Source organism: Puccinia triticina, chromosome 3A (assembly GCF_026914185.1).
Source record: "Puccinia triticina chromosome 3A, complete sequence".
Lineage (NCBI taxonomy): Eukaryota > Fungi > Basidiomycota > Pucciniomycetes > Pucciniales > Pucciniaceae > Puccinia > Puccinia triticina.
In genome coordinates, this window is record NC_070560.1 from 2,994,955 (window position 1) to 3,021,573 (window position 26,619).

A 26,619-nucleotide genomic window follows, 5' to 3' on the forward strand; every position below is an offset into this window, starting at 1 on the left:
CGTTTTATATCCTGCGCTGCTTCCTATTGAGGCGCTGGACCGACAAAAACGGCCAAATTTGTGTTTTTTTCTTTTGTGAAATGCCGGTAAATCCACGACAAAATGGACAAATGAACCAACAAAGCGGCCATTGTTATGCTTTCAGGGCAACACTCCAGCCATTTTGGTGTTGGTCTGATGGCGCCTCTGGCCCAACAAAACAGCCACCATGGCTCTGAGCCAACATTGCTAGCCAAACATGGTGCCTGGGCCAACATTCCTAGACAAAAATGGCTCTGAACCAGAAATTTTGGTCAGTCATGTTTCATGTTTTGACTTATAGCCAGAACAGAATTTTGGTGCATATAATCTGAGGAATTGAGACCATCTCTTCCTTTGATTCCAGCAAAAAAATCATCATCAACTGGATAAGAAGAAAAATAGTTGACAAGTGATTTGCCAACTTACACCAGACTCTCTTTGGAGGGCCTGGTGCAGCCTGGCTGACGCAAAGTACCCCTTGCAAAGGGAGCCTCCGCAAATCACTCTAACTTAGCTGAGTCAATGGGCCCCGTCCTGCAGGGACCCAAGTCCACTCAACAAGCCGTTAACATCTGCAAGGACATCCAGCAAGCTGTAAGACTCGCAGGACATCCTCAGATGGCTTTTGTTTATGGTTAAAGGCATTGCTTTTGTACCCATGCGGTGCAGAAAGTAGGTAGAGTTGCCAGAATAGCCCTCATGTACATATTTATATACATATTGGTCTGTATATGTGGTTGTGGCACAGTGGAAACTAGAGATGTCACTGGGTACCTGTCGGCGGGTACCCGGTACCCGCAAGCGGGTACCCGCTTTCAGTGATGAGTACCCGCCCACGGGTTCCGGGTGGGGGTGTGGGTGTCCAAAATCCTGGAAATTTCAGGCAGGTACCCGGTTACCCAGTCAGATACCCGCCCCAATATACACACTTCAGGGGCCCGCAGTGGGGGCAGGGACCAAGGGTATACTTATCCTCGCTATACCCAATGAGGAACTCCTAGATTTTGTGACATCTAGCAGACATCTCATCACAACCTAGCGCGCACGTGCGTGCTACAACAACTAGACAACTGAAACAAAACAAGACAAAAAGAAAACAAAACCAAAAACATGGAAGAGAATAGAAAGGGGAAGAAATCCTGAAACGCCCTCAGCATGCGCGCCACACTGCGCTGTCGGACCTGAGAAAGTCTTGAGGACTGGGGACTGCGCCATAACTCTCATTGAGTCGCGGGACCTAATCATATTTAATTGAGTGGCGGGACCTAATCATATTTCATTGAGTCGCGGGACCCAATCATATTTCATTGAGTCGCGGGACCCAATGACGGCCGCCAGCGCACACCACGCGCAAGAAAAACTTGACCCCCACGCGTGTACCCATCTGTCCACCACACCGACTACCCAACTTCCATCCAACACACCACCACCATGGCAGGTAGCAGCAAGAGGCGCCGACCACCTTCATCACCATCTTCCCCCAAGTTCGACATAAGTGACCGTGCCCATAGATCTACCCAACGATCTAAATTGCTATCAAATTGCTTGCAGATCATTGAACTGGACAATTCCAATGACCGAACCTTAGGAACGGACATTGATAATACAAGCACTCAGAATTCAAAGACATTAAAACTTTCCGATGGACAAGAGCTTTGTAAGTTAACTTCAATTTTACTTGCACCATTTTGTAGGCTAGTCCAATCCAAAAATGACCTACGGGATGGCAGTGGCCTATTATGCAAAAAATGGGAAGATCAAGAGTGGAATGTTCCACAGCTTCAAGACAAATAAGAAGAACAAGATGAAAAAAAAGAACAAAGGAAAGAAATAAAGGAGTTTCATAGTAGTTTTATAGTAGAAGTTTATCACATTGGATTATTTGCAATGCTACCACCCAGTACCAACTCAGTAATTTACTTTTTTTCCCAAATTAAGTGCACGCACCCGCGGGTACCCGCCAACGGGTGCCGGGTGCGGGTGCGGGTGTCTGAAATCCTTGAAAATTGAGGCGGGTACCCGGGTACCCAATGGCGAAGTGACATCTCTAGTGGAAACCAATAATCCAATGGCTTCTGGCCATCTTTGAGAATGAATTTGTATAAAAAAATTGCCAATGCAAAAAAAATCAAGACACTGCAAAAAAAAAGATTTCCAACATGTCGGTCCAGCGCCTCCATAAATAACTCAGGTCCAGAAGAGTAAAATCAGTCCCAATCAAATCTTGCCTCCTCACTTCCGGATTTCTAATTCTGCCCCCAAAGCAACAGAAAAGATCCATGGCCCAAAGGTGAAAGATATGGGCAAGTAGAAGGAATCTATGGAGGCACTGGACCAACATGTCAGACAGCTTTGTGTTTTTTACAGTGCCTTAATTTTTTTTTACATTGGCATTTTTTTTAAAACTAATTTGTTCTCCAAGATGGCCAGAAGCCTTTGGATTATTGGTTACCACTATGCCAAAACCACATTTAAAGTCCTTGCAGAGGCTAATGGCTTGTTGAATGGACTTGACAAGTGGGGATCTTGGACCAGCTCATTGGCAGCCCTTGGAAAGCTAAGGTACTTTATAACCAGCTTGCCGGGGGGCCTTGGCAAGCCAGTGGGCAAAAACAAAAGCTTGCCACTGCAGGCTGGTATGGTATGTCATGCAGCATCATTTTCCTTGGTGAACTCTGTCTGTCTAAATTTCTGAAGTTATATGGTCTAAAATGCTTCTCTGACTCTCCTGGGCACCTAACCGGCCCCCAATCAAGTCAGAGAGGAGCATGATAGAGAGACCACAAAAGGCAGCATGTAAAAAGCTTGACCAACTCTTCAGGTCACCTAACCAACCCCCCTGTTTAGTGATAAAGAAGTTTCCAAGAATGATGGGGGAGTTGGAGCGGGTTGAAACAGAAGAGGTATATATAGGAACCAGGCTGTGTACTTGTAATATTACAGTTATGGTGTTCAAAGTTGGTTTGCATAATTTTATGCATGCATAAATCATAAAATCATAAAATCTTTTTTGCAGGGGATATGACTGTCTGATTATGTAATAAAAAATTTCCTCACCAAAATATTTTTATGATTTTATGATTTATGCATGCATAAAATTATGCAAACCAACTTTGAACACCATAAGTATGTATAACCAATCCTGACACTGACACATGTTTAGTATTGCTACACATGCATTATATACATACAATACTGACTGATACTGATCCCACATCTTTGGCGGATGCTGGAAGCAGAAGCAAGGAAAGATGGCTATAAGTCAAAACATGAAACATGACTGACCAAAATTTCTGGTTCAGAGCCATTTTTTGTAGTTTGATGAGATCTTTAATAATTGCAAACACTTTAAAACCAGTAGTAGTAAAACTTAACAACAAAACAAGAGTTAATAAATGAAGAAAAACAATTTTAATGTAGTGATTTATTGAATATTTTACCTAATAATTTTTTGTTTTTGTGATTAATCAGACTAATGAGAAGGCGACGATATTGAGAGACAAACACTAAAAATAGAAGAAACATTGAGTTGACAATCTGAGTGATAAGAGAAATAGTGTTTGACCAAGTACCTCTCCTCCCCCTGAGCAAGTATCCTCTGACGGTTATGTGATTCCCTCACGGACTTGACCGGTGTACACTATTGAGCGAGAAATGCCAATGAGTGATAGTTTTCGATATCTAGACAGCGTCGACGTTACCTTGATCACTGCCGGTGTTGAGTCTTGCTTGGAGAGTTTGATCTTGATGGTTCCGAGTTGGTTCGCTGAGAAAGCTGACTCGGGAATATTCTGGAAGTTGATTTGAACTCGCGGCTGAGCATGTGACATATGATGGATATTTCACCCAACATTTTTGTCTAGGAATGTTGGCCCAGGCACCATGTTTGGCTAGCAATGTTGGCTCAGAGCCATGGTGGCTGTTTTGTTGGGCCAGAGGCGGCATCAGACCAACACCAAAATGGCTGGAGTGTTGCTCTGAAAGCATAATAATGGCCGCTTTGTTGGTTCATTTGTCCATTTTGTCGTGGATTTACCGGCATTTCACAAAAAAACACAAATTTGGCTGTTTTTGTTGGTCCAGCGCCTCCATAGGAAGCAGCGAAGGATGTTGGAACTCCATGTCTCTTTGCCTTTCCATCACCTGTCACTCATTCTTTTCCCTCCAGTTGAATATACATGTTTCACCTTCTGTCCCACAACTCAGCCCCAAAAGTTGTAATAGCATTTAACTCAGCTACATAGATAGAAACTAAAGCATCAGTTCGTGCGCCTATTCCCTGAGACCTGAGAGTCTCTTGTAGTGAGGGGCCTTTTTACCCTTCACAGCTAAGCAGCTTAGCCCCTTCTTGGGCTTCCTTGTTTTGTTCCCGGCCTTGAGCTTTCCTCCTCAGGCCTATTTTTCCCTTGTGTTTCCCCAGCTTCAGCTGAAAATTCATCACAGGATATAAATTGAGTGCATGATATAAGACAAAGAGTCTTTGATGATAGGGTGCACGGTTAGACACAAGCGACAGCGGTGGCAAACGGGCAGACAAGCAAACCTTTGATGATAGGGTGCACGGTTAGACACAAGCAACAGCGGTGGCAAACAGGCAGACAAGAAGTAAACCTGAGGATGAGAGTCAAGGGTGAGCCAGAGTTTTGAGAGAACAATATTTGAGTGTTGGGTTTCTTATGCAGACCTTTGATGATAGGGTGCACGGTTAGACACAAGCGACAGCGGTGGCAAACGGGCAGACAAGAAGCAAACCTAATAGAGGAGCATAAGATGAGACCACAACAATAAAGGAGAGAGAAAAGATAGGAAAAGGACCTGAGGACAAGATTCAAGGGTGAGCCAGAGTTTTGAGCAAACAATATTTGAGTGTTAAAGAAAAGTAGAAGTGGAAATGGAAACAAGACTTTAACGGGACAAATAGGTTTAGCTAAATACTGCGGCGAGTTACATGTGTGAGTCTAACCAAGTACATGTAAGAGAAAGACCCGTGACATTTTTCAGTAGATGATTCACCTGCCTTAGGTTTTGAAGCAATGGATCACGTGTCTGGCAAGTAGGGGGTAAATTGCCATATGGGTTCATCGGGGAAGCAAGGAAAGATGGCTAGATTCAAAACATGAAACGTGATTGACCAGAATTTCTGGTTCAGAGCCATTTTTGTCTAGGAGTGTCGGCTCAGACACCATTTTTGGCTAGGAATGTTGGCTCAGAGCCATGGTGGCTGTTCTTTTGGGCCAGAGGTGCCGTCAGACCAACACCAAAGTGGCCGGATTTTTGCTCTGAAAGCATAACAATGGCCGCTTTTGGTGGTTCATTTGTCCATTTTTTTGTGGATTCACCAGCATTTCACAAAAAAAAAAAAAAAATTGGCTGTTTTTGTCGGTCCAGCGCCTCCATACTAATGGGTAGTACATTCAGTGAAGATGAAATTACAACATATACTTTGCTTTACTCTTACTGATGTGAATCTAATGACCAGCCTTGTTAGGTCTTGACTGCGAGCCAGAGGACTCAACACATTCTAAATCGTGGCCATTGATTATTAAGCTACTAGAGGCCAAGGCGGCTCCGCCGCTGTGGGGTCTCAATACAAATGGTTGTGTTGCTGCACCGGTATGCAATAGGCAAAACTGCCTGAAAAGCCAACATGACCTCTGGAATCTCCACAATTAATGATGAAGTCTCACCATCTTGTTTGGGTATTTATGTAAAACAAGTGGTCACATTCTTTCCAACACTTTGCAATATGGGACCAATATGAAAGTTTTATTCAATTCTGCTTATCAATAATAGCACCCATTGAAGGGCTGGGCAGATTGTCTGCTTTCCCTTTGTGTTCTTCGACCGTGCTGATTGGTTGGTGCTCAAGTTAATTCCCTAGCCAAGCTGGCAAATCTAACTTCACAAAAGGTTGGGGAGCTCTATTGGAGGTCAATGTCAAGGTTGTTGTTTTTAATGCTTCCGGATCCAAGCTCGGAGGGGTGTTTTGCTCAGGTGAAGCTTTTGGAATAAAGCAAGCTTGAGGGCAAAACCTGGGACAACTCTTCATGGATGGTTGATGGCTGCAAGACTGTGTTGGGTTTATTGAGTCAGTGGCACTGACTGTGTGGTGCCGGTCAGCTGGCTTGGAAAGGGGGGGGGGGGGTGTGATGTGGCTTCTTGATTGTCCTGGTGGGATGATCAGACAGATTCTCAAGAATTTTATTCCAGGTTAAACTTGGACGGCACTCTAGTTCTCCCGCAATCAGCATTGGTCGCAGCGCAAAAGATAGACTGTGAATGGGTCATCAACCATAAGGTGCTGTAGAGTCTTATCAAAACAGAAATGTTGAGATTCACCTATGCCACTGGCAAGTCGTTTGGTCAATTTTCTCTTTGGGTCTCAACTCACAATCCGGTGCTCCTCTGGTTTAAGGTAAAATCTTGAACCGTTGTGAAAAAGCGTCTAGTCATCACATTTCTACTACCCAGTTGCGTAGACACTAAGCTCGCTGTATTTGAGGTTGCTTACTTTCAGCTCGCCCAAGATGAGGTATGAAATGTAGATGTCACTGGCTCAGGACAAGATAGTTTAGATTTCTCAACGTATAATCGTACCCCTCTTCAAGTCAGGCTTGGCTTGGCTTTGTTTTCTGGAATTTCAAACTTTTGATCACTGTATGTTTGATAAGAAAGTAAGGCCGTCAACCTTTTGCCCTATTGCATTGGCGCAAAATTTTGAGCATTTACTATGACATGTTTGTGTATTGTGGGACTTCAATGTTGACAAGGAACCATCAGCCTTGATGATTTACGGGTAACGAAATAGTTACCAGGCAATATTGATTGGATTAAAGGTTCCCTGCGCACACTAACTTTCCTCGCCTGATTCAGAATTAGCTTGTAGTCCATTTGCATGGTAATTTCAAGTAGAGTTCCAAAAATGTGGGGGACAGGATTTAAAGAACTTATATGCTGTAAGAAACCTGGAAACATTGGCGTGTTGACAAGAAATGATACGGGAATATATTTTTAATGCATTTTTTTTATTTATTTTCATCAGCTGGACATGAATAGTAGGTGGCGCCATGTTGAAAGACCTTTCCCGCGCCGTTTATGGCTAGGGTTTCCCATTAAGCACTGAAAAAAGACCGAGGTCAGCTATTGCTAGACCGAAAGCAGCTGAGAAGATGTCAGACAATTTGAAACTCACTCTTGCTTGGCCATTTCACATATGAGATCAAAGACCCGGCAAGAGTACCCCCACTCGTTGTCATACCAGCTGACAAGTTTGACAAAGTTGGGGTTCAGGCTGATACCAGCCTTGGCATCAAAGATGCTGGAATGACTGTTGCTGACAAACGGCCACTGAGAAATTGGCAGTTGGGACTCAGAAAGCCATACCAGTAATCTAGAATAGATAAATCCAGTTGTGCATGAGTCTAAATGAAACTGAGATTAGCTGCTGATCAAGAAGAACCTTGCCATTGAGAGCAGGGATGACTTTGCCGACAGCCTTGGCAGCTCTGGTGCTTGAGGGAATGATGGTGGCAGATGCACCACAGCCACCACGCCAGTCTTTACCCAAAGGCCCATTGACGGTCTTTTGGGTAGCAGTGCTGATCCAGAAACTGGTCAGCTTATAAGCAACGCATGTACATTGGTGAAAAAAAAGGATGTACTCAAGCCAAACTGAATTATTTGCCAAGGGAAAGATAAATGGGGAGGGGGACCAGATGTCAATGCATTTATCTCACTTTGGAACAGAAGAGAAGCGAGTGAAATGCTCAACTGTAGAACGTCCATTTTGGCGGGATCTTGTCTTTGAGACACATTTGTTCCAATTGCTCCAAGACGTGATCTCTCTTCATCCTGAAATGTTTCTGGAGAGCCAGCTTATCTTTCTTGACCCTGTCAAACTCGAGTAATGGGATAGCTGCCATTTGCATGATGTGAATAGCCCCGCCATCCAGGAAACTTCCACTCTGTGATAGAGCTCCAATCAACGGCTTAGGCCTGGATACATAATCAGATTGCAATATTGGGTCAACACGTTTGATGAGAGCTAAGCAAGCAGAGTGGTTGGTTGCTTACCCTATGACCCAACATACTTGCCAACCTGGACACCGCCTTTAGTGCGAGCTTAACAAAGCCTCACTGTGAGAGCCCCAAAGGGGCAGCCCTGCAGGGTCTCTGTCTCACAGAGAGGCTTACCTGGAAAAACCTGTACCTGGCCTGAGAGCCCCAGGAATATCCGCCTGTATTAGGCTTTTTTTCACATTTTACTTTTTTAAAAATCAACCATTCATCTGTTGAAGTCGCCCCTCGGGACTTAAGGAGTGCTTGGCATTGCGCTTCTTTTGATGCAATTTGAGCCTTGTAGCTCCCGATATAAGGCCTGATCCTCCCAGTTGAAATTTCCAATCACGGAGGAAAAGTGGCCATGTAGGGAGTGAGATTTACTGTACAGAACTGTACAACTCTATTAGTCATCTCAAAGGATTCTTGGAAAGTGAGCTCTTTTGAGCCCATCTCCAGCTCATGGGAGGAGGGCAATGGTGACATGCCTACCACCAATTTGAAGAGGAGATGCAGGTCTTTCACCGGTTCAAGAGGCGGGCAACATGCCCTCTGGGAAGTGGGGGATTTGGGGGCACAAAGTTGGCCACCTGCAAAAAACACCAACTGCACGCGGGGCTCTCACGCCAGGAATCGTGGATTGCACGCAAGTCCCTCCCTGACGGGAGGTCGCACTTCGTGCGAGGCGCTTCTGCCCCCCGGCAGGCGAGGGACTTGTGCTAAGTTCGCCTTTAGTGAGAATTATGTAACAAAGCTCCTTTGTCAGATTCCACGTTGGGATTGGAGTATGGAAAGCTGGATCGAGCTGACCAATTTTTTGGTCAATCCGTCGATGATTAATTGACATCTGGCCACAGAATATGAGTCCCAGTCGCTCAAGATAGATTGGAGTACTTTCGGGTGAATGCTCACCTTCGACGTATCTGGCAGCCGGAGCGTTTCTTGTTCTGGCGACGTTTTATCTCGTGGATGTGGTGGTGGGACTGCTGGGCTTAGGCTGGATAAGTTTCCAGCAGAACGGGTGGCGGATCTACGACGTGGTGATGATAGCGGGGACGTTTGGGACGACGGTGCCGACGATTGTGTTGCCGGGGCAAGTGACGAACGTGACGATCCAGTTCCAGAAGTTCTTCCTGGTGGCGATCGCGTTCAAGCTGGTGATGAGGAACAACGAGCTCAACCAGCTGTTCCAGACCGCCCTGTCCAGCCTGCCCTCGATCGCTAACCTCATGAGCCTCTGGATCGTCTTCTTCCTCGTCTGGGCTATCCTCTTCGTCGAGAACTTCAGCCTCACCCGCGCCGGCCCGACCTCCCTCACCCGCTACTCCAACTACCAGAGCCTCGCTAACGCCCTCGTCATGCTTGCCATCCAAAGCACTGGGTCCGTCCTCTCACATTCCCTCTCTCTCTCACAAACACTCTCTGAAACTTCATTCCCACTGTCTCTCAGGGAGGGATGGACCGCTTTCATGCACGACGTCAGTTCCTCGCTTCTCAGCACACTTTTTTTTCACTATGCGCGGCCGACTGACTTCTTCTCCTGCGCAGTATACCGTCGAGCCGCCGTACTGCGTCTCGTCGCCCTACTTCTTGTTCAATGATTGCGGGAGCGCCGCCGCCGCTTACATCTTGTTCATCTCGTGGAACGTCATCTCGATGTACATCGTCCTCAGTAAGCTGGCCTCCCTTCCCCCGTCGGGACAGATCTCCGTGCTCATTGAGCCTGGCTTTCGCAGACATGTTTACCGGGTTGGTCGTCGATAACTTCGCTTACGTCTTCCAGTTGTTTGGAAAAGTCAAATCCGTCGATCGCGAAGAAGGTGCATCATTGAGTCTGTTGCTGGGGGATTCAGAGGAGGCTAATTCATGGTTTCGGGCCGGTTTAGTGCGCAGGTTTAAGGAAGCTTGGGCCGAGGTGGATCGCGACCGGACGGGATACCTGTCTCGGCACCAATTCATTCCCTTCTTCTCGGTAAGCACAGACCGCCTGTATTCAAGACCAGAAAGACTGACAATGTGAGATGGGATGTTTTGTTAGCGTTTGAGCGGGGCGTTTGATGTGAGCATTTACCCGGTGTGGAACTCCGACCGGTGCTGGGCCGTCGGCAGTTACTGGAAGGGAATGTGCGCTGTTGAGCGCTGCCTTCGAGGTGGTCCAGAAATTCTAGGATTCGAAGTTAATGGCGAAAGTGGGGGGGGGATTTGTTTTGAGACGACGGGGGGTAGATTCCCGTCGGCGGTAGTTTGTTTTGTTGAGGATTTAGGGGAGCAGCCGGCGAACTGGACCGGGGAAAGTGATCTAAAAAAAGAAGGAGGAGAAGGGATCGTCGCGGGCTGAGAGGAATGACTCAGAAGCTCCGCGAGTATATCTGGACTAGGATCAATAAGCTTTAGATTCGAAGTGACGAGATGATCTGATAAAATTTGGGTTCAGACGAAGTCTCATGCCGTCCCCTCCGCCTACAGTGCCCCCCACGACTTCTCAACTACCCCTACAGGGGGGTTCCAAATTTTGGAGATTTTTTTTCCAAAAATTCTTTTAAAAGTGGGCTGATGCTGGGCTCTTTTTGGCCTATTTTTTGATGCAAATGTCACATTTCACCAACCAGACCTGGTAACATGCATGATAATAGTCCAAAGTCATTGAAATTTCACTGGACCCGCTGCCAAGAGAGCAATGAAGAAATATTCTTCACATTGCCACATTCCAAAGAGTGTACTGATGGATATGGCAATCAACAATAACTAAGGAGGTACATGTTTACATAAATACCTACACCTGTAGTATGTATGTACATAGATAATTTAGTCTATAAATACATAATAAATATTCCATAAGTCCATGGTACATGTCTGTAACCACATACTATGGTCTTAAAACCAGCTGTTCCAAATTTTGCATCTGAAAAAAATGAAACTTTTTTTTGAGGCATTGCACAGACTTCAAAGTTATATTTTTGAGTTCTCCTACGTCTGTAGGGCTCAAAAATGTATAATTTACATGTGATACATGTCTGGTGACTTTGAACACATTGTTCAAAGTTCAATTTTTTTTTGCAGGTGCGGGGTAGTTGAGAAGTCGTGGGGGGCACTGTAAGCTCCGAAGAACTTAAACTTCAGGGATGATGACAATCTTGTGACAGGTCATCACAACCACCCGCGCGCCTATACGCGCGCCACAACTGAAAAGGGAAAGACACAACAACTAAGAGGCTAAGAACAAAACCAACCCACCACACTCTAACCATCCAACGCGCGCAGTATGAAAAAAAAGAGGAGAGAACATAAAAAAAAGGAAGAGTAACAAACATCTTAAGAAAATAAGATCAAAGAGCCAAAGAAAAGAAAATCCGCCGGAAGGAAACCGCTGGTCCTGAAACGCCTTGATGATTCCGCCGCGCGCGACGCGCGCTGATTGATCTTGACGACCCGTGAGCTGTTGTCTTGACCTCTGAAAAGTTGAGGAATCCGCTGCGCCACGGGCGCCACAAAAATGGCCACCACACCGGACACCCTGAAGATGAGGAACCTGGTCGACGGGGCCGCCGGGATTGGCGCCGAGGCCAAGCGGGGCGCGTGGACGGTTGCCAGTGCTGTCAATCCTGCACGCTCGCTCGACGTCGACGAGCTCAACGCCCGGCTCGCACAGGCCAATTGGGCCAAAGTCGTGGCGTGGGGGGCGTCGGTGGCGCAGGGGCCACGGCGAATAAGTATGGTGCAAAAAAAATATTGCCTTGGCTGGGCTGTAAACTTGTCGGAGGGAGGTGGTCTTGAGGGCTTGTTGCAAGGGCCGAGGTGAGGCTGGAAGGGTCAGGCCGGCTCGGGGGCAATGAGCAAAGGGTTAGACGGTATTGATTGGGTTGCACGTATGTCATTGGGGGGGGGGGGGGGGGCGTGGTTGAGTGGTTGTAGCTGTGGTTACAAGATGTGGATTGTTGCTGGTTGGTCGGGCAACGGTCTTTGGAGGACGCCTGTGGCGAGAGTTTTGGTGGTGTATGGTCGTTGCTCGAGGTCTGCATTGTTGTTGGGTGGATGTTTTGGAAGTAACGGGGCGAGGAGGAGTGATTATAAAAGGAGAGGTGGGTTTGGTGTGATTTTCCTCAGGCAACCCACGAGCTGCAATTCCAGCCAGGGGTTGTCTCACCCCCGTCCGCTGTTGCAATTGCGCAGTCCGGCGGGGGATATTTGTCGGCCCCCCTTGTGCTTTGAGGCTGGGGGTCTTCCTCCCAACGCTTTTTAACCCTGCTAGACAGGGATGGGCGTTGGGCCACGGTGTGTCAGCTTGCTGCGCTAGGTGGCTGGGTGCGGGCGCTTTTGGGTTTCGTTCTCTGTTGTTGTTATTTGTCTGGTTTGGTGCAAAACCTCGGCATTTTGTCAGCCTTTTTGTATGAGGGAAAACCTCTGATTTTTTTTTTGTATTTTAGATTATTGTAGGGGAAACCCTTGAATTTTTTTTCTATGAATCTGAGACTTTAATATACTTGGATGTAGGGAGGCCGCCCCAGATAAAGAGAATCCGTCAAGTAAAACTATTGAGAAACTGATAAAGCAAATGATGCAAACAATTGGTCAAACCACAAGCAGAAACTTGAGTAATGTTGAGCTATACACCACTGTGCTCTGTATCCAAGCACTTGCCCATGCTACAAAGGCCTCAACAGTTGTTGCCTGCCAATTTAACAATTCCAACCGGGCCTATTCACGTCTTATATAGCAGTGTTTTTATAACTACTTGCTGGATATTCAAAAAATGAAAGTCAAATACCTCTTAAACATCTTGCTTCACAGATGGGATGTGTGAGAATATCAGCTCAGGCAAACAGCGCAGCGCTCATAAATTGAGAGAGCGGCCTGGAGCTACAATAGCTGCAGAATCTGGTAAGCAAAGCAAACCACTTCCGCAGTCCAATACAGCAGGGCAGAGTTGTAAAACTGAAACTCCAAATCTGGTGTATGCAGGTCTGACTCCAGCGAGCCAAAAAATCAGACTTGTGGAAAATACCAAGAGCAAATCACTCGCAGACAGAATATCTAAAGCTAGTGCCAAAGGTAAGCGCCTGAATAAACTTCTGAAAAGCTGATCTAGATGTTTTGCTAACACCGCATCCCAATAACTTCCTAAGATATTGTTGAACAGGAAAAGACGGATCAAACCGATTCCGCTCAAAGAGCAGGAGAGAAAGTTGGTGAGTAGTCTCATCAGAAAGCAAAGCAAAATTAATTAGAAAAAAAAGACTAAAGAGCAAAACTCCCTGTCACATAAACACAGACAAAGTGGGAGCGCTCATACATTGTTGTTTGCAAGCCCAGAAAATTGGCAAAAGAACCCTATAGGGCAACTCTAGTAAGGACAAACGTCCCCTGAGAAAAAGGAAGAAGAGAAGCTGACAAAGCTATCAATTGCCGCAGCTCGAGCTCTTCAGCCTTACAGAAAGAGAATGGCTTTTCTCTTGATCTATCCTTCTCCTAAAGCTACATCATTAAGCAAGCAGCGGTCTTCTCGCCTGCTTTTAGGTAATAATTCTTACTAGATGTTTATTAAATACTAGCCCGCGATGTATTTAGCCCAGATTTCTAATAAGAAGAAACAAATCTTTTAGTCTTCTGAAATCTTTTAGGATGCTCAAGCTATATACACAAAACTGGCACATACAGCTCAACAAATATCCCCTTAACCAAATATTTCATTCTATCAAGATGTATCTTATCTAATCACCCAAGATCCAGGCAGCTAAGCCACTGTACCACCAGGTCTTGACCTTCTACCCTCCACAGTCAAATCACCTGTGCAAAATTTTGCCAAGCCCCAAGTTATCTTCTCTGCGTGCTACACTTCCAAATTGAATCTTAAAGGCAGTTTCATTTTTTATTTCTATCACTCCACAGATTGTTAAATATATACTCAACCTTGTTTTAGATAATCTTAGAAATAGACCAGTCATATGATTTCAAAAATAGGAGAACCTGATGCTTGAAATTAAAATTAGAGATGGCCACTTGGCACCCGCTGCGGGTATCCGCTATCTGCTGGCGGGTATCCGAACAGGCCCACGAGTACCTGCCAGCGGATGTGGATGTCTGAGATCCTGAGAAATTCCAGGGGATACCTGGGTATTGGTTAGCTGTATCCGCTCATCTCTCCAACCGGAAAGGAATCCCCAGTTGTTGAGTTTGAACTCGGGCAACCAGAAGGGTTGATCCCTTCCAGTCCCCAAGGTTCTATAAGCTTGGCAATCAAAAGGTTTTCTTCTGGTTGCAGAGGTGATGCAACCTTGGCAACCATAAAAACTCCTTCCAGTCAACAATGTTGTGTATGACCTCTGCAAAAATGGAAGGAATCCCCTCCAGTCTGAAAGGTTGTATGACCTTTAAAAACGGAAGGAATCTCTTCAGGCTTCATATCAAACAGTTTTGTAGATATAATCTTGGTAATTCCTTCCGGTTGCAGAGGTCCTACAACTTTGTAGACTGGAGGGATTCCTTCCAGTCACCAAGGCTTCATAAAATCTGTCAACAGATGTAAATTCAGAAGGGATTCCTTCAGTTTTCCAAGGTTGGTTGCAGAGGTTACAACAACCAGAAGGAGGGATTTCTTGGCTCTCACCTTGCTCTGCTTATCAAGCTGTAAGGGGTGGATACCCACAGATACCTGCACAGGTAACCTCTCAGGCAAGCAGGTACCTGCTGTTGGATGCAGATGCAGATTTCATGAAATAGTGAAAATAGCACAGAGGTACCCACACACGTGCAGGTATCTGGATGTAGAGTAGCCATCTCTAATTAAGGCTCTGTTTGGAGCCAATATAATTTTGCAATTATGGTGTTGAAATTTGGTTTGCATAATTTTATGCATGCATAAATCATAAAATCATAAAATCTTTTTTGCAGGGGATATGACTGTCTGATTATGTAATACAAAATTTCCTCACCACAATATTTTTATGATTTTAACATTTGTGCATGCATAAAATTATGCAAACCAACTTTGAACACCATAAATGCAATGTGGATTGTTGTGACATCTGATCAAGTTTTGGTGGGCCTGATCAGATGTCAGGCAAAAAAACTCGTATAAAGTTGGTTTGCATATGCAAACATAAAATTATGCATAATTTTATGCATGCATAAATCATAAAATAATAAAAATATTTTGGTGAGGAAATTTTGCATTACATAATCAGACGGTCATATACCCTGCAAAAAAGATTTTATGATTTTATGATTTATGCATGCATAAAATTATGTGAACCAACTTTGAACACCATAAGTGCCTAAATTTTGTTGTCATTGAATTCCAATTTTACCAAACAGATGGATGAGGATTAGCATTCAACTAATCAAAAGAGAACTTAGTCAGTAAATAGATACAGCAAGCACAGTTTCATGTCAGCCAGAAATTACAAAAAAGAATATTTTCCTGCTGTCCTTTCTGCTTGAGGGTAATCACAAATTTGCTTGGAGGCTTACAAATGACATTCACTCTTATATTACTCAGACCCATGATATGTACCATCATAACTCTGATTTCTGGCGATATCCTTGGCTTTTCAGGATCTGACAACAACCAATCACAGTGGTGGCCTATCCAATGTTGAGCACACTGAATTGCCAGGGCTTAGTCTTCCTGTCAAATGACTGGATAAGATAAGAGGGACCTTTGATGTCTTGAGAAAACCCTTGGCCTGGTTTCTTTTTTCTTTCTTCTTGTGTGAGCAAGTCATGGAAAGCGGAGGCCACAGGGCTGTTATGTTGAAGGATTAATTAGCATACTTATTTTAGGGAAGCTTGCATTTGTTTTTCTGCTTCTCTAACACTCCTCCCTGTGATGCTGGTCACCTCTTTTTTGCTTGCTTATCACCGGAATCCAAGTAGTTTGGCCATATTTCTGTGTGTTTACATTTCATCTCTTTCATTTTTGTCTTTGTTTTCCTTTCAATGGTCAAAATTGATACTCTCTTTTGCTTCTTTATCACCAGAATCCCAGAGCGTGAGAGGGGCTTGCGGTGCTGGCCACGTTGAAGCTTGGGGACATACACATCCAACTGGCATCTTTGGACCAAAGCTGGAACACAAATGTCCCCGACTGATCTCGAAACCGCTGGTGCGATTGGTGCCAGATGATATGTATCAGGTTGCAAGGTCCAACCGGCATCTTCGGATACAGTCCAATCTCAGAAACCGGGACGATGTCGCCCAAGGTCTATAAAGCACACCCGACGACTTTGATAATGTCCCAATCTTCAGAAACTTAAACCTTCTTTTAAACACCAAGACAAGCGACCCATGAACGCAATTGATTTCCTATGCGCCTTGCTTCTACTAGCCCATCTCCTTCACGATCGAGCCTTTGGAATGGAATGTTTCGGATGGAGGACGATGAAGGTTAAGGACGATCCCAGCGAATCTCTTTACAAGCCACTTTTAGATCAGAGCTTAGGGAATCACTGTGTGTTCTTGTTTCTCACTTCTCTTGGAATTTGGATAGAAACAAATATGCAGTGTAGAAACTGTAGACTTTTCCGTCCATCTGATGAAGCTCCCTGGACTTTACTGACCATAGTTCCCTTTGGCTAATCTAGTTGTTGAAGTTGAAGAACCATTTTCAAGTGAAAGAATAATTATTGAAGAGGAAGAAACATCTTCAAATGAAGGAATTCTTTCGATGATACGCCGGAAGCTTAGAGGTAAGTCAAAAAACAAATTAACATAATACGTGCAGTTCAATCTCATTGAGAAAGAGATTTCACAGATCCAACAAGCTACGAAAGAATCCCAAAAGAAAAAGTCACAACGAAGGATCCTAAAGAAAAAGTCTCACCGAAGGACCCTAAAGAACAAGTCTCTCTAAAAGACCGTAATGCAAAAGTCTCACTGGGGGACTGGCTGGTGATTATTTGTAAGTGACCCATCACTCGCAATCGCTCAAGTTCGCAGCAGTTATGAAACCAGCTGAAATGACATTTAAAACAAAAATTGAAACTACCTTACTTCCCCAGACAATCCAAGCAACATTCAATCGTTCCTAACTGATAGTATGTTCTGTGAAGACAATATTATTAATCTAGATGTGCAAATTAACTGACGGGAATTGGATAACCGCAACAACTAGATCTCAACCCGCCAAAGTCTTTCGAGAAGTACGCTCGACACACTCGGTCGGCTTACGAAATGATTCAGCGGTTCAACAAAGAAAAAAGAGAGAGCCCGAATCAACATGCCAGTATAGATCTGATGGTACTGATTGAGAAAGTGGTACATGTGATTACAGATGCCTTCGGAGAAAACGTTGACGAGCTAGCCTACCTTGCTGTGTGTGCCAAAGCACTTGCCGATGTTACTTACGCCAAGGGAACGAACCCCGATCTAATCACAACTTTGGAATATACTAGCAGAAGTTACCTAAAGCTTTTGTGGACTTCAAATATTCGACGCAAAGAAAATATAAATCCAGTCAAAAAGAGTCTCCTGGACGTTTTAGAAAAATTATGCTCTCTCTAGGTCTAAAGGACGACTAGATTTTTCTATTCACCTTCGTCTATGCTTATAACGTAGTTGAATAAATGTTGCCTCGACCAAATCTTCTCCTCTATCAAGATATTTCTCAGATTTTTATCTAGCAATTCACTTAGAAATGATTTGTTTCCATATTATATATTGTACATCATCTTGATCATCCTCATTTTTTGAAAAAAAAAAAAAAAAAAAGATCAATCCACGCGAGACTGAGCCTCCCACACAGTCGATTCATGAGGCAGAAGGTAAACCAAAAAGAGCCTGCTGTCATAAAATTGTCAGTCATCGATGGAGAGGCTGTTCCAGATGAAGTCAGTAGTCCTTTGATATCGGTCATGTCATACCTTTCTTCTCATTCCATTATCTTGTTCAACTCGATCCCAAGATTTGAAACACTCAAGCTCTGAGTCTGAGTCATTGAAAAAATCCAACAAGAACCGGACAATCCTTCCATCTAACACGAAAGCCTGTTCTTGACGCGCTCACCCATCAGTAAAGCTTGATATACATATCAAAACTATTGACGGACTCGACACCCAAAAATTTCTTAAAAAAAAGTGTTTGAGAGAGACCCAAACAAAAAAAAACACATGGAGTGGAGTGGGGACGTTGTTGGGTGGAGTGGGGACGTTTTTGGATTGAGTGGGGGTATACGATGAAAGCAAAACCAACAAACAAAAATAAAACGATTGGGGAGCAGCCGTCCGTGACAAATCCGGCCCAGTAACCGTTAACATGAGTGATAAGAAAAAACAACCCAGGGTTGGATTTAATAATAGTATTATTAGGTGGGGGCCGCAAGCGTTCCGCCGACATAGAAAGGGTGATAGTGGATGACGACGATGGGGATGACCAAGCTAAGAAATTGTGAGGGAAGAAAACAAGCAACGAGTGGGACCAAACCAGTTTTGCGATCGTGTGTTGTAAAGTGGAGGTTCGGGAGATTTACAATGTTGGATGCATACATAAACTTATCTCTGGTTGGACAAACAGAATAGGCGAGCCTTTGCTCTTCGGGTACTCAATGTACATATTCGATGGCCAACGACAAAATGCGCTTTGATAGTTCTTCGTCTGCTCGATTGTAAATAAAAAAAAATTGATTTTTGATTTTTTTGATTTTTTTTTCTCAAGATATTTTGATGAAAGGTGGCTTCTGTTCGGTGATCTTCTTGTTTTTGTAAGTCGGGTTGTGTGTATATATATATTCTTCTCAAGTCTTTTCGATCGTCTAACAAATTAATCGTCGTGGGTCTATTGTGTTTTTTTTGTTATAATTTATTAGTTTCAATTGTTTTTTCTATATAATGATGTTTGTTTTCGTTGTTGGTTCCCGAGCGATCTAATTTGTCGACGATTGAGCGATGGTGCTCAGAAGGCCATCAGTCCGCCTCGCCTGAACAAAGGAAAAACAAAGCAAGGGTCAGAACGGGTTGATCTGCAAGTGAGGGGGAAGTAAGCTACGAACCTGTTTCCGAAAGGATAGACAAGCACGGTAGCAACGAAGAGGCCGATGACGAGGCCCAAGGAGACCTCTAGGAGCTGCTGGCCGACCTGGAAGCCGGAGGTGAAGGAGTGCGACGAATCGGAAGTGTTCGCGAAGTATAGTAGGCCGCCGTTGCCTAATCCGGAGGGGAGCTGGAAGAGGATGGGGACGAGGGCGACAATGAAAGAGGTGCCTTGGAAGAGGCGGCCATAGATGTTGGCTAGAAAGCCGACGACGAAGGAGCCCAAGGCCGAGCTGATGTCCGAGCGGTTGGGGAACCCGAGGGACGCGAAATGGTTGGCGGTGAAGCCCCCAGAGGCGAGGATGACCATCACCCAGATCTCTTTCGAGTTCAATCGCGCCTGTTGTCGCATCGCGAGGAACAAAGCGTATCCCGGTACCACGAGGAATGTAGACCACATCGGGATCGTGGTTTGGTACCACTTATCCCTCGTGTGAGACATTCCACACGTTCCATCTATGGAGACCATCACCGGTTTGCCCGAAAACAATGTCCAGAATTCGGCTCCGACTGATATACCAAGGCCCAGAAACACTATCGTATGAGAAGAACAGAGGCGATTGTGAGTTATTGTAGATACTCCAACAAGCAGCCAAGCCAATACTTACATGCATAAATGACAGCCCAGATTAAGCGGACACTGCCGGAGACGATGGACCTGGATTGGAGTTCGAGGGCGGCACAACAGACAAGCCATCCGGGAAGGATGAGAACGATGGATGAGGCGATGACGGCAGAGTAGCAGAAGTAACCGGTGGAGGCGAGGGCGGCGGCGACGAAGCTGGTGAAGCCAGTGACGACGATCTCGAAGATCTGCGAGAGCACGTCAGATTTGTTGGCCACAAAGAGCTGGGCGGCAACCAGACCCGCGCCCAATGGGGCCGAGATCAACACGTCCAAAAAGCTCGCACTGAACGCCGCGGGGCCGATAAACGCACTGCACATCGCGCCGATCAGGATCGTCTGCCAGTTCGTGTACTGCGCGGGCGCGCGCATCAAGCGGGAGATCTCTTGGCTCGCCTCTTGGACCCCGATCTTGTCATGCACTACTTCCCAGTGTAACGTGGCCAGATCGGTCAACTTGCCCAAGTCTACATTCGGGGATTGCTTGATGAACTTGGTCTCGGAGGTATGAGTGGCCTCATCTTGGAACGAAAAGATACAAATGCTACATATAGGAAAGAGAAAGAGTTAGTCTTGCATCGATACGATGATGAAAAGGAGAGTTGGTGAAAAGTACGAACGAGTAGATCAATACGACCTGCAGGTCGATCTCCAAGACTCTGGCGGTGGCCAAGACCTGGGACTCCAATCTATGAGACGGGCCGCCAAACATCATCAAAGCCCGAGTGAGCTGGAGGATGAACTGTTGGCGTTGGAGGATGGCGGCGACGTGCAGGGTGATGAAGATCTCTTCTTGGCGTCTCTTTTCGCGTCTTCTTCGGGCGTACCCATTGTGTTGATGAGCCTTGACGGGAACCTGGGCAGGATAGTTGTAGATTTGGGGCGGCAAGCCGAGTGGGGTCACGGCGGGCGACTTCTCGGCTCCAGAGAACAACTCCTTGGCCGGCGTGCCGGGCGTGCTTCCGGAGGCCGAGCCGCTCCTCTTGGCCTTGAGGACGGCGGATTCGTTGTGAAAGTTGGTCGGCTTGATCGCGTCTCCAAAGGCTTTGAGACTGGCCATGCTGCTGGACTTGTGAATTCGCGTCTTAAAGATCGAGCCGACGCTAGAGCTGGCACTGGATGCGAGTCTAGCCCCAGTGATGTTCTCTTGGCCTCCATGGCCGTTGAGTGAGGATTGGTCGGGCATGGACATGCCCTCGTCCTCGGATTGCCGTCTGACTCGGATCCCGGCGCTGGTCACTCTTCGCAGACGGCTAGCCAAGCCATCCTCATCTCGTGGGGTGGCCTCAGCCATCGCGCCATATGGATCGTCGGAAGTCAGGGTGAGGGCTGGGGTGGCAGGGGTAGGAGGAACGCCGGTGTCCAAAGATTCGCGATTGGTGTAGCGCGCTAATCGGAATCCTGACTTTTGGACGGCGGGGGCGATGTTGGTGGCTGATGGGGCAGCAACCCCGCCGAGTCCCATGGCACTAGCTTGCAAGGCCCCAAAGACGCCAGCCTTGGAGCGGGCGCTGGCAGGCCTCTCGTTGTCGAATTTTTGGATGACCTTGGAGAAACCGTGGGCGATTTTCTGTCGCGCGCTCGAGACGGCGTCGAAGGAAGCTCGTGAGGCTGGACGTTCGGCGCCCGGGTTGGCCGGAGGAGTTTGCTGGAGGGGGACCGGCGGCTGGTGAGTGGGCAGAACGGGCCTGGATGCTGCCTGGTTGCTCTCCAAGCTGGAGTGTCTGGTGTGCGAGTTTGCACTCTGGCTGCCCTCGCCGCCAGCGTCAGAATCATCATCGGAGCCGTAGTTGATCAGGGTAGCCGAGGATGACTGGGCACTGGGGGGATGGTTGTAGAGGTGGAGCAGCGAGCTGAGCACGCCGTTTCCCATCGACATCCCCGGCCCCCTGAAGCCGGCCCGGCCGGAGCCGCTGCCGGAGGCGGACAGCCCAAGGCTGGCACCCAGTGCGCGGTTCTCCCGGACGGTGGCATTGTGAGAGGCGGCTGTTCCGAGCCGCTTTGCCGGGCCGCTCGGCCCGGCTGCCTGTGCGGGATGGCTGCGGCCGAGGGCAGCCGCGATGTTGAACTTGTGCAGGGAGACCAGATTGGCGGCCTCACGAGTGAACGTGCGCGGCTTCCGGTTCGGGTTGGAGGGTAAGCCATCGCGTTCCCCAAACGGCTGGTTCCGGATGACGTCCGCCCGAGCAAATCAGGATCAGCGCCAAGGAAGAAAAGAAGAAAGGGACAAAGGCGACTTTCACATGCGCACACCGCCAGAGAGCAGGAAGAGCTGTGCATGACGATAAAGGATGCAGATCTGTGCCAATCGCTCACTCTTGACTCAACTCAATCTCATGTCAACCGCCACGTGAAAGCATGTACATACATACATGTACGCATTATGCATCCCATTCACGTGTCGGCAGATCGCTGTATGTACATACATATGTACATACACATCGGCCAGCTCAAGGTGGCTGGCTCGGGGAAATGCAGACCTGGACTTGGTGCGCCACAATGCCCGGATGAAGATAAAGGAGAGGAGAATGGATAGCATAGGGACGGTCGCTCCGGGGATAGAGGAGATACGGTCAGGAGAAGGCTGAACGACAGCCAGGCAAGGGGCACTGCGGTTCCAGGCGGCAGGCAGATGGAATGCATGTGCATCCGTTTGTTGTTTTCATTTGGATATATGATAGGAAAAACGAAGCGTGACTATCGATATTCTCGATGTGGCAACAAAGGCACAATGCTGCTGTAGGTTGAGAGAGCACATGCAGGAGAAGGAAGCGGAAGAAGAGGAGCACCTGCACGAGGACCAAGAAGAAGAAGAAGAAGAGGAGCAAGAGCAGATACTAACGATGTGGAGGTCAGAGTCCGGTGTGCCGGGTCGGGATTGGTCAGGAGTGGCCATGGGAGTAGTGGGGGTCGGAAGATAGGCTTCCCGAGAAGAGGCCTGGGAGGCGAGGCGAGAGCTCTGTGAGCGAAGAAGATTGCGGCGATAGCTGTTGAGGTTGGAGGCGTGTTGCTCGGCAGGCTGGTTAGCCTGCGTGTGGGGCTGGATGGAAGGAAAGTAAGGGTTGATAGAGTTGGGGACGGTACAGACAGAGGATGAGTTAGCTCTGGTGTTGATATTGGTGGAGAGGGCAAGCGAAGAAGTGGAGTTCTCGCGGGAGTCAGAGTCCTGCTGATGATGGACTAGATGACGTCTGCTACTGCTAGTGCTGGCTGTGCGAGCATGCTGGGAGGCTATCTGCTGGGACAACTGCTCGAGGGTCGGGCGATCAGGCAGACGGATCGAGAATGGACGGGAGAAGGCTGAGGATGAACTAGCAGTAGCTGGAGTTAAAGAATTCGGTTGGAGATGGAGATGGTGGAGCTGGTGATCGGAAAGGGATGAAGAAGGGTCTGTGCCCGCAGTGCTCGACTTGTGGGTGGCTGGGGGGAGATGCGGCTGATGGGATTGGTGGGAGGAGGACGAAGGCCAATCGTCGAGCTCGGTGGAGTCCCGTTCGCTCAGGCCGACCCATTGCACCCGGCGTTTTTTGTGCGGCGTGGTTGAGGAAGAGGAAGATGTTGAGGAAGGGTCTAGTGCAGGCGGAGCGATGATCGTAATAGGCGGCAGGAGAGGTTCATTGGTGGGCGATTGCGGCAATTGGCGGGAGCTTTCTTCGTGCTGAGGGGAGGACGACATCTTTGGGCTTGGGAGGTCCTGATGGACACAAACACCTGCACACGGCGCTCTTCACAGTTGATAAGGTGCTTGCAGGCCGCTGGAAGACATGGTCGAGTGGCGAGTTGGCCTGAAGCCGAGCAGCCTGATCCCCCGTTTTGAGCTATCGCAGATAATATGTGGGTGCTCGAACTACCGTGGTCCACAAATCCGGCTGAACAATCGTCGCAGATTCAATCCACATGGCTGATGAAAAAAAAGGAAACAGGAAAAAAAGAGGTGGAAAGTATAAAAACAAAAGGCGAGGCAACGGCGAAGCCGAAGGATGGTTACACAATAACTATGTATCCTGATGACTGAATCGCACGATTGCCCAGACAAGTCTGGCCAGCGACAACAATGGACTACTCTATTGACGAGGAAAAAGGAAAAAAAGATAATACTCGCACAGTAACCCGTCCCAGCCAAAACCCCTGATAGGCCATGGATTATAAACCCCTGGGCTGGGCGGATGGACCCTTCCAGCTCCAGGCCGACATCGGCAATTGTTGGCCCAGTTTCAGGGTCTACATGTGTATCAAGCACCGGGCTGTGTGGTCTTGGCACGTGGCATGGCAGTACATGCTTGAGCAATCCCCGGCCAGGAGCCATCGACGACCCGCCCTCAGCATCGCGTCATTCGTAATCAGTCCGGTGGTGTTGTTGGGTCCAAGCGGGAGGCTGGAGGAGGAACCCTGGGACCCGGGCCGACACGGCAGTGGCTGTCCTTGCCATGCCTTCTTGCCCCACTACTGCAGAGTCATCGGCCCGTCCGACCGACATTCGTTTGCCTCTCCGACCGATGCGCGTCACCAGTCCACCGGACAAGGCAACTGCTCACCAATCGAGCCATCCCTTCAGCTGGCAGGTCACATTATCTTGGACCGGTGCCAAACATGAAGTCAGCACCCGGCTCGCCTTTTTTTTCGGTCTCCACAAAGCAGGCGGCGGATTGAATTCGCTCGCGTGCTTCCTAGAGTGACCACACCTCAACGATCATGTGCGAACATCCATTCTTTGGCCTTCTGCCAGGACGTACATCAGCTACGGCTGATAATTGGGCCAGCTTCAGACTGCCTGATGTTCGATAGGCCACCCGAGCCCGCTTGGGTTTGGACCGGGCGCGGACACCCGAACTTAGTTAAGTCCCTCCTGGGCACGAAGCGCCCGCCGCCTCCGAAGGGGGTTCCACGGACACCAATTGGTGCGATTTTCAGACTTAGGCCCGACCCGTCACAATCATTCAACGGTGTGAGGTGCCGCTCGAACGGAGGGTCCGGGGGACCCTCCGTTCGAGCGGCGGTGGGCTCTCAGCTCCTGTGGGAGGGGCGGCTTCCGAACTTAACCAAGTCCCTAGCTGCTGCGGGCGTGTGTCTCGCGAAGCGAGCCTCCGACAGCCCTCGGCAGGAGGGACTTGTGCCTCCACCGGCCAAGTCATTTCTGACCGCCCAGGTCTTGATTGAATGGCGACATCTCAACAAGCTCGCCTTTGTCACCCTTGACAACACTAGCTCAAACTACGTGGCAATCTCTCAACTCCAGCAATTTATCAATGACCGTTCCCGTCTGACAACTTCCAGCTACTTCCACCTTTGATACTCAGCCCATGTAATCAATCTTGTAGTGAAAGAGGGTCTAAAGAAAATCAGCGGACCAGTTGAGCATCTTTGAGAAAGCATCAAATATATTCATGGGTCCTCAGCCAGAATGGAGGCATTTGAGAGAGCAATGGTGACATCCAACATTGATCCCAAGAAGAAACATCCTTCAAAGGATGTCCCAACTTGCTGGAATTCAACTTATCTGATGATCAAGTCGGCGGTGCCTTTGAAGTTAGCCTTCCAACAGCTTGAGATGGACGACAACAAGTTTGAAGTCAGCCCCTCGGCTGTTGACTGGGATGAGCTGGTGGTGATGATGGAGTTTTTGGAACCATTCTACAAAGGTGGGATTTCATTCTTATTCTCTGGTTCTTCCGCTAGGAAGAACTGAAATAATATAATATCTTTTTCTTAAATATAAGCCACAGTTGAATTGAGCGGCACTCAGTATCCAAAGATGAATTGCACCTACTGGGCCATGAAGGTGATTGAGAATCAACTTGCACAGAGCTCCCATCTTAACAACAGCCACCTCACCAGTATCATTCAGCCAATGAAAGAGAAGTTCACCAAATACTGGGACCCAATGAAAGAAATTGCCGCTGTAGGGCTTGTCCTTGATCCTCGTTACAAGATTTGATACCTACACTTCAGCCTTGAAGAAACCCACAATTCCGAAAAAACCTCCGACTTCCTTGGTAATGTGCGGGCGGCAATCTTGAATCTTTGGGCCTTGTATGTTCCTTCCCGCACCCCTACAGACTCTCCGGCCCAGACTGCGCCTAGCCCACCGCAAAAGCTTGATGAAGATACCACCCAATTCCTGAAGTACATGAATGGATCAACCAACGGCTTCCAGTCCAACGCACCAGGCGCCAAACTGGACTTATCCCTCAAGGAAAAAAAACATCACCATTACAGGTGATGCTCATGTTGACATACTTGGCTGGTGGAAGATGAATGAATCACGGTTTCCTGCTCTTTCAAAGCTTTCAAAGATTGTTTTAATGGCCCCGGCAACCTCTGTGGCATCGGAATTGGCTTTCTGCACCGGGGGCCATTTCCTAAACGGCTACTGCTGCTGCCTCAATGAAGAGACAGTTGAGGCACTCTTGTGCTCTCAAGACTGGATGAAGGATCACTAGCATTTTATCTTTTCTCTCTTCTGCTTAGCCCATTCCTTTTTTCATTATCTATGCATCATACATGTTCCTTCAGTTTTCTTTCTCTTTTTTACTATGTCATGATTTTATGCCTGTCTAGAATGTCAATGGATTACTGAAGTTGTGTATTTCAAGCTAAAAAATCTCCTTGAAAAATGATCACCACCAAGTGCCTTTCAAATCATGCCTGTGCCTGTGATCTGACCTAGCCTGTGGGCTGCCCGTTGTGAGAATAACGGCTGGTATTTCAGTAGAAATGTCCACCAACTGCCCTCTTCAAGAATATATGTGTCCGGGCTGTGTGATTATTGGTGACTTGGCTCCGCACTGCTACTATTCACTAGCCTTCAGCGCTCCTCTCTGAGCCTGATCTATAGCATAATAATCCGCAAGTGAATAAAGCTCCGCACTCCGCAAGTAACGGCGTAAGTAAAGAT

The 26,619-nt window shown here is 47.3% G+C and overlaps 3 protein-coding genes across 3 annotated transcripts; 1 reads left to right on the top strand and 2 right to left on the bottom strand.

Moving 5' to 3' along the window:
- Positions 1 to 7,133: 7,133 nt before the first annotated feature.
- On the bottom strand, positions 7,134 to 7,949 carry PtA15_3A355 (uncharacterized protein; the record flags this gene model as incomplete). The annotated part of the gene is made up of 4 exons (XM_053167315.1): positions 7,134 to 7,140; positions 7,214 to 7,368; positions 7,454 to 7,619; positions 7,801 to 7,949. The coding sequence occupies 4 exons, from the start codon at positions 7,947 to 7,949 to the stop codon at positions 7,134 to 7,136; spliced, it is 477 nt and encodes a 158-aa protein (XP_053018544.1).
- A 990-nt stretch (positions 7,950 to 8,939) lies between these two features.
- On the top strand, positions 8,940 to 14,012 carry PtA15_3A356 (uncharacterized protein; the record flags this gene model as incomplete). Its single annotated transcript, XM_053167316.1, has 8 exons — positions 8,940 to 8,949; positions 9,010 to 9,460; positions 9,530 to 9,557; positions 9,628 to 9,751; positions 9,816 to 9,899; positions 9,966 to 10,051; positions 11,600 to 11,746; positions 14,007 to 14,012. 8 exons carry the CDS (start codon positions 8,940 to 8,942, stop codon positions 14,010 to 14,012), a joined length of 936 nt encoding a protein of 311 aa, XP_053018545.1.
- Positions 14,013 to 18,963: 4,951 nt separating this feature from the next.
- On the bottom strand, positions 18,964 to 23,400 carry PtA15_3A357 (uncharacterized protein; the record flags this gene model as incomplete). Its single annotated transcript, XM_053167317.1, has 6 exons — positions 18,964 to 18,988; positions 19,061 to 19,634; positions 19,709 to 20,268; positions 20,345 to 21,885; positions 22,567 to 23,035; positions 23,135 to 23,400. 6 exons carry the CDS (start codon positions 23,398 to 23,400, stop codon positions 18,964 to 18,966), a joined length of 3,435 nt encoding a protein of 1,144 aa, XP_053018546.1.
- Between the last annotated feature and the right edge of the window lie 3,219 nt (positions 23,401 to 26,619).